General features: G+C 44.0%; 1 protein-coding gene across 1 annotated transcript; it reads right to left on the bottom strand.

Annotated features, from left to right (window-relative positions):
• Window positions 1-108: 108 nt before the first annotated feature.
• Window positions 109-1,721, bottom strand: MELLADRAFT_65792 (uncharacterized protein; the record flags this gene model as incomplete). Its single annotated transcript, XM_007413470.1, has 6 exons — window positions 109-717; window positions 786-959; window positions 1,015-1,197; window positions 1,244-1,377; window positions 1,473-1,514; window positions 1,598-1,721. 6 exons carry the CDS (start codon window positions 1,719-1,721, stop codon window positions 109-111), a joined length of 1,266 nt encoding a protein of 421 aa, XP_007413532.1.
• Window positions 1,722-8,652: the final 6,931 nt, after the last annotated feature.

Here is an 8,652-nt window from a genome sequence, read left to right as displayed (position 1 = left end):
TTGATCACGTGCACCTCTTCGACTACACGGTTACCGACCGAGACTCTGACATTGGTTCTATCGCCCATCACCCAGAAGTTTCTGGGCTGGAAGATCGAACCTATCCCTTCAGGAGCACCCGACTTGATCAAATAGTCCGAGTAATCTTTCCATGCCTAGGTTGAGATGAAAGTCAGCAAAATGCTTGATGTAGTTATTGAAGCTTTTGATACCACATACGTTTTGTTTTTCTTCTATCTTGAAATGATAATTGATCACATCTTGGTTGTTGCATTGAGTATGATACATCGAACGGAGGTGCCTGAAGTGGGCCGACAACACAGGCAAGACGTATGCGCGGCTGAGGACATGTGGGTTGATAGTGAATCTATAATACTCGGATTGGATCGCACGGTAGAAAGAGATCCAGAATAGTTCGCAAAGTGAGGCGTTGACACGGTCTTCTATGTTGGCATCCCAGTCGAAAGAAAAGCGTTGAAGACCCCATCTCTTCAAGTCGTCTTCAGTCTCGACGAAGCCTATGTCGTTCATATAAACACCCGTTTTGAAGAAGTCCGTAACATCGATCAAAGCCACAGACGTTCCATGAGGAAGTGGGTCTCCGGCTGGAAAGCGCTCTTTAAAACCACGCAGCTCGGCTTCCGAAAGAGAAGGTGGGATGGCTGAAGCGTTTGTTTGGCGACACATCAAGACGCGAGCATGCCTGCGGACAAGAGACTAAGAGAAGGATTTGGGAATTATGATAAGTATATTAATTAAGGAAAAAAATAGGGGAAGTGACACACTTGGATAACGAGCATCTCTTTTTTTGAGAGAATACCAACGACATCAGTGTCATGAATGATACGAAGCGATCTAGCAGAACTCAATGAATCGATCGGCGGGTCGCTGTAGAGGTTGGATTGATTGGAAGACATCACGACAAGATCATACAAAGATGAAGATGTTAGCAGGAAGGACTAGTTGGGAGGTCTCTTAGTACTCTGGGAATGTTAGTGATATATATGAACTCACCTCAACCATCGACGGTTTACAGATCCGACCTGCTACAAGAAATCTGTGGGTTGAGGGTATTGGGTTTTTGGTGCAACATCGTTTGAGTGAGACAAGTTGATTAGTTAAATTGCGAACAATAAAGAATATTACAAAGAAGGTATTACCAGATTTCCCGTGGACAGTGTGGTAGACTGATTCGGCCTGTTTGTGATGAAAGACCAGGAAGATGTATATTTATGAACTCTACCTCACCTGTTAATTTAATCAGACTCTCTTGTGACTCTTGTGTCTGTGGCTTGATCTTCATCCGAATAACTTGTTGATCAAAAGGGTTTTCTGGCCGAATTCGATCACCTTGAAGAGAAACCACCCAATCAGCGACTGGTGTTAGAGAAGAATGTCTCATTTCCCCACTTGACGGACTAGGTACCGGAATCAGACATCTGAGCAGACCACAAAGGAAACGAAAGACTGACCTCTCGCCACGTTGTCCACACGATTGAGTGTCTCGGTTAATCCTGTTTACATGGATTTCAAAATTTTAGCTAACGATCAAGACATCAGACATCCAAGCAGACAACAAAGGAAAAGAAAGACTGACCTTCCGCCACGCTGTCCACGCGCTTGAGTATCTTGGTTGATCTTGTTAACTTGGATTCCAAATAATTAGTTAATGAAGGAGATGTAAGAGATAGACTATCGTCATGTTTGGTTAAAACATACATGGTAGTGACTGAGAGAGGTTTTGGTTGTCGAAGAGGGAGAACGTTGAATGACAACTACGAGAAGCAATATATGTAGAGTGGTGGTTGAGTGGGTCACAGGGAAAGTCGGACTGCCGTGCATGTATGACTGAATGCAGTGTTTGTCTCATAAAATTTGGGGCCACACCCTATCAAGTTTCATCACTTGAATCGAGTCAAATGCACACTACAAGCTGTTGAAGCTTAACTACTGTACACATTGATTACCCACTGTGAGCGTGTCTGTCGAAGAGATGGGAGTTTGAAAGAGCTCCGGCCAAAGATGATCATTATGCACTAGCATGTGATCCATCAAAGTTCAGCAACAATGGCTGGCTGAGTTTCAAAAACAAAGATCGATGATCTTTGTCTAGTGACCCAACCGCCTCAAAACATGGACAAAGGTATGAATCTCAATACCTATCCGAGAACTCTGGCATGTCTCTGTCAGAACCATCTCGTGTGTGCACGTCGGCGTGCTTGAAGAAGACAGACGTGGTGGAGGGGATGTGCTTTCAGAAGATTGCATTAACATCCCCGCAGAGTGAGTTTGATACCCCACTCCAGACCCAAATTGTGTTAGAAAAGACTCGCAAGCATGATTCTCTCCTACATAGACAGCACAACATGATATCCAAAAACCCTGACCCCAACAATCACGACACAGCTCCAAACCACACCGCGACTGTCAAGACAGTCTCGTCTAGGCCGCAACATAACCCTACCAGCCCGACAGAGGAGCCTATAGGGCACGCTAGGCACTATGACGAGGGGGTATTAAATACAATTAAACCCCCGCGATGTGAGTTCGAAATTCTTTCATCATCATCTATACCTGAATCAGCTGGCAAGCCGTCTTTTCCCTGGAAATTTAGCACCCCAGCACAGGTCGACAGCGCAAAAGCTTCATGGTCCACGTCAGCGCGGTTAGCAGCAGAAGAAAAGAAGAAATTGCCCACCAAGTTGGTGGAAGAACTTGTACCTTCATCTTACCATAGACATCTACACATGTTTATGAAGTCTAAGGCTCAAGCACTACCCCCTCGACGAAAGTACGACTTCCGAGTAAATCTAATAGAAGAAGCTCAACCCCAGGCCAGCCGCATTATCCCGCTCTCTCCAGCAGAACAGGAAACATTGGATGAGATGATAAACTCAGGATTGGCAAACGGCACGATTCGAAGAACCACGTCACCATGGGCAGCTCCCGTCCTATTCACAGGAAAAAAAGACGGGAACCTACGACCATGCTTCGACTATCGCAAACTGAATGCCTTAACCGTCAAGAATAAATATCCATTACCGCTTACCATGGATCTCATCGACAGCCTACTTGACGCCAAAGAGTTCACAAAGCTAGACATGCGCAATGCGTACGGGAACCTGAGGGTCGCTGAAGGCGATGAGGACAAATTAGCTTTCATATGTAAAGCCGGTCAATTTGCACCCCTCACGATGCCATTCGGACCAACCGGAGCACCGGGATACTTTCAGTATTTTATGCAAGATATCCTCCTGGCTCACATTGGAAAGGACGCCGCGGTTTTCTTAGACGACACCATGATCTACACTAAGAAAGGAACCTGCCACGAAAACGTTGTAAATGAAATCCTTAACATCTTCAGCAAACACCAACTATGGCTCAAACCGGAAAAGTGCGAGTTTTCCAAGTCCGAAGTCGAATACCTAGGACTTTTAATTTCTCGAAACAAGATAAGGATGGACCCCACGAAGGTCAAAGCTGTATCCGAATGGCCTGCACCAAAGAACGTATCAGAACTTCAGAGATTTATCGGATTTGCTAATTTCTACAGAAGATTCATAGGCCAATTCTCAAAGACAACACAACCACTACACAATCTCACACACGATAAGACACCTTTCATCTGGGACTCTCAATGCGAAAAGGCCTTCCAGAACCTGAAAACCCTGTTCACCTCAGCGCCAATTCTGAAGATTGCAGATCCATACAAACCTTTTGTATTGGGGTGCGACTGCTCTGACTTTGCACTAGGAGCCGTACTGTCTCAACGTTGCAAGGAGGATGGTGAAATTCATCCCGTGGCCTACTTATCACGATCACTAGTACAAGCTGAGCGCAACTACGAGATCTTTGACAAAGAGTTATTGGCGATAGTAGCTTCATTCAAAGAATGGCGTCACTACTTGGAGGGTAATCCACACCGTCTAGAGGTTATTGTTTATACAGACCATCGAAATCTTGAAACATTCATGACCACCAAGCAATTAACTAGGCGTCAAGCACGATGGGCAGAGACCCTAGGATGTTTCGACTTTCAAATCAAATTCCGCCCTGGTAAACAAGCCACCAAGCCAGACGCCTTATCAAGAAGACCTGATCTAGCACCAAACGAAAACGAAAAACTATCCTTTGGACAACTGCTTAGAACAGATAACATCACGCATGACACATTCACCACCGATCTGGCTACCCTAGAGTCATTCTTCGAAGACGAATTAATCCAACTTGAAGACGCTGACCATTGGTTTGAAGTCGACGTCTTGGGAATCTCAGACAACAATTCATCAGAACCTATCATGAACGACAGAGAGATCATAGAGCTCATAAAAGAATCAACTACCAGAAGCCCAAGACTCAACAAAATCATAGAAGCAGTTAAGAACCCGATATCATCAAAACTACGCGAAGCATTTTCAAGATACAAGGTTGAAGATGGAATGGTGTATAATGGAGACAAGATTGAAGTTCCCGATGACGACAACATCAAGTTCCAAATATTACGTAGCCAACACGATAACCTTCTGGCCGGACATCCAGGCAGATCAAAGACGCTAGGATTGGTACGTAGGTGCTTCCACTGGCCTTCTCTGAAAGCTTACGTCAACCGCTACGTTGACGGATGCGACTCCTGTCTGAGAACCAAAACAACAACAAAGAAACCGTTTGGGACGCTGGAACCCTTACCAATACCAGCCGGCCCTTGGACAGATATAAGTTACGATCTGATCACGGGATTACCCACGTCAAACGGTAACGACAGCATTTTAACAGTAGTTGACAGACTGACAAAAATGAGTCACTTTATACCATGTAGGGAGACCATGTCAGCAGAAGACCTAGCAGACCTAATGATCAAGTTTGTATGGAAGCTACACGGCACCCCGAAGACAATCACTTCAGACCGAGGTAGTATCTTTATCTCACAACTGACGCAAGAACTAGATTCTTGACTAGGTATTAGACTCCAACCGTCGACAGCCTACCATCCACGCACAGACGGACAAACCAAAATCGTGAATAAAGTCATTGAGCAATATCTACAACATTTTGTCACTTACCGACAGGACAACTGGGACGGACTACTACCAATCGCTGAATTTTCATACAACAACAAGGACCACACATCAACAGGAATCTCACCCTTCAAAGCAAACTACGGATTTGAGCCTAGCTTCAACGGTGTACCGTCGACAGAACAGTGCCTACCTGCGGTGGAAGAGAGATTGAATATCATCACCAAAGTTCAAGAAGAGCTGACTGAGTGTTTACTGATTGCACAGGAGGACATGAAGAAACAGTTCGATAAAGGAGTAAGACCCACACCCGAATGGCAAGTTGGAGACCAAGTCTGGCTCAGTAGCAAGAATATCTCAACCACACGACCGAGCCCCAAACTGGATCACAAATGGCTGGGTCCATTTAATATTTCAAACAGAGTGTCACGATCAGCTTACAAATTGAATTTACCACTCTCTATGAAGGGAGTACACCCAGTATTTCACGTATCACTACTCAGAAAACACAAACAGGACAGCATCGACGAACGAAAACAGCAAGAACCTCCCTCAATCAGAATTCAAGAGAATGAAGAATGGGAAGTTTCAGAAATACTAGACAGCCGCAAGAGATACAATAGGGTCGAATATTTAGTAGCGTGGAAAGGTTTCACGGCGGAACATAATTCATGGGAACCAAGCAGCAATTTAGAGAACAGCAAGCAATTGGTTGATGAGTTTAACAAGAAATTTCCAAACGCGGCCAGTAGACATAGGAGGACACGGAGAAAGAAGTGAGAGGGTAAGCTTTTTCCCACTGGGTTTTTTAACGCTACCCGGGGAGGAACGCAGAACTTTCAAGAGGGAGTTTGGGCGTAAAAGGGGGGATACTGTTATGATCTCATCTATGTAACAGTTGGTGAAAGGCTCAACACAACATGTCACAGATTAGAGACCACTTTGTATTTCTCTACGTTGTACACACCTCTCTTTTCTCTTCATCCGACAATCTGCATACTAATACGAGAACCTGGTGACAGAACCTGATAACCCTCGTCCCACGAACCCCAACACCAGTCCTAACAAACATACTACACCGGACTACATCACACCAGTAATGGTCCTGCGCCCAATATCCTTGAGTCACAAGCTGATAAGAGACTTCTGCAATGGTGAGTCGGGCTGGCCAATTGGTTCCACCCTGAAATGAGGCATGTTCCTTTGCATCCAATGTGACAACCTCATCTCAGTGAAATAGAGATGTAGAGGGGGTACCACAGGAGAGGTCGTGAAATCAATCCAAGAATAGGAATCCAGAAAAGAAACTTTGTTGTCTGGTGTGATTTCACCTTGAGGGTGACACTGGCGGCAAAGAAGACCAGTATGCGCAAAAAGACCGTTAGTCGTCCATCCCGCAATGAAGTTTGCCACATCTGCATACACTGTAAACATCATTCAACTTCCCCAATTTGGCAGAGGAAAATGATTAATAGTACAGTTTTTCATAAAAGAATCTAATACTGCACACCTGGGCCATTTCACCCACACTACATATGTGCAGCAAGCTAAGTCAATAGTTGTCTATCATGTACATACAGGTCTGCTCAGTTTTTTGCCCATCAGAATAAATAAATCACATGTTATACCACATGTAACTTTTTCGACTTTGAAATTTTTTTCCCAAAAATTCACTACATATAATTCTGTAGCTGCTCAGGCAATATTGTTGAAGCTATGTCTTAGTAACAGAAAGTGTGTTACATGCAGTTGAGTTGATGAGATCACACCAAAACATTGAGTCAGTGTATGTAGTCAATCTTTTGGAAGCTTTTTTCAATCTGAAAGAAGTTACAGCATGTATTACATATGAATAACTTGTCCTGATGAGCAGATAACTGAGCAGAACTGTATGTACATGATAACCACATATTCACTGAGCCTGCTACACATATGTAGTGTGGGTGTTATGGCTCAGGTGTGGAGTGATAGACCATTTTATGACAAATCATACTCCCAATCATTTTTCCCTGCCCACTTGGGGAACCCGAATAATGTCTGCAGTGATATGGACATGCAGCATTCCTGAACATCGTAGAAGTAACTGAAAGGATTGGCCGTGAGCTAGTAGACACCATCTGATGGTCTTCATTACTAGGGCAGATGCAAGTTCTTTTAACAGGGACAGCAAAAAGATGGGCAAGCAGAGATTTATTGTTGTTGTCCAATAAGAGCTGCATGAAGCCATTGGCAGAGGCAAAAACGTCAGGTGGGAAAGACAAGGGTGCCTTCTGTCGAAGGGATAAGATTCTGGCCTTGGGAAAGAACAGATCAAATTTTTCCTTGTTGAATTTTGGTTTTGCAGCGCTTGGTGAAATGACGCAATAGAACATTGACCAAGTTGTGACCGTTGACTGTCATCTGTTGACCCCACAATGGTCCCACTGTGCAGATGTAGTATTTTTCCACCATGCAAAATGATTAAAATTAATGTCAAAATGATTAAAAATGCTGTGTTAATGCATAAAAATGCACCATTAATGCGGAAAAATGCAGCATCAATGCAGTAAAATGCAGTGTTAATGCACACACAAAATGAATTCAGAATTCCACCTTTTTCAATTTTGTTTGTCCTTCAGGTCAATCATTTTTCACTTGGGAAAAATACTACATCTGCCCAGTGTCCAAAGAGGGCGTAGAGAGATTCCAGAGTGGATGACTGCCAGCATCAGTTTGTGGTTCCAGGAGATTTACCTTTTGTGTATGATTGATAGGTTGTCAGGGCATGGCAAATGATGTTCTGAGATCCCTTTGGACAACCAGGCTTCTTACCCTTAGACTTGTTGTTGAGCAGCTCGTCTGTGGTGTCGGGAGCGCGGCCTTTGTTAGCCACATACCTGCGTTTGGTCGGTTTTGCCCAAAGCAGTGACCACTTCTTCCCAATTTTTTTTACTTAAACCGTAAGAAATAGATACACCTTTCTTGACCCGCCTATAATCTTGTTCTAAGCTTTTCACAAATGCTAACAACTGAATCATACCAGAAATGATGGTAAATTTCCCTTCACTGTGGAAATGGAAATGCAAATAGTGTCAGCGGACTGAGAAGGAGCTATATCAGTACAAGCGAGACAAACAGTGTGAACAAGATGAGAAAGAGATGGAACAGTTGGGGCGAGCAAGTGTGGAATGGAATTGGTCTATTGATTGCAATGCATACCTGAGAAGGAACTATATCAGTACGAGCAAGACAACAAGTGTGAACGAGATGAGAAAGAGATGGAACAGTTGGGGCAAGCAAGTGTGGAATGGAATTGGTCGAGAGAAGGAAACAACAGGAGTGTAGAAGTACAATATATATATATGTGTGTAGTCTACAGAATGAGATGTGTATCCGTCTGAACCGTAATCCATCCATCCCTGCCTAGTCAGCCTGGCTGATCCAGGTACGGGCCCTGAATATCCTGATCCAGTCAAAGGTGGTGATCAAGATGGTTGGTATGATGAAGGTGCCTGGCCTGGTAGTAGAGCGAACTGGCATCGGACCCAAACGTAGTTACATCGACAAATAGCAAGGGAATGTCAACAAAAGCAAATGATGAAAACTGAAAACATTAACAAAAAAACCTACCAGATCAAATAATATACTTGGTGCATTT

The sequence above is a fragment of the Melampsora larici-populina genome (genome assembly GCF_000204055.1).
Source record: "Melampsora larici-populina 98AG31 unplaced genomic scaffold MELLAscaffold_37, whole genome shotgun sequence".
Taxonomy (NCBI): domain Eukaryota; kingdom Fungi; phylum Basidiomycota; class Pucciniomycetes; order Pucciniales; family Melampsoraceae; genus Melampsora; species Melampsora laricis-populina.
This window is presented reverse-complemented; position numbering and strand designations above follow the sequence as displayed.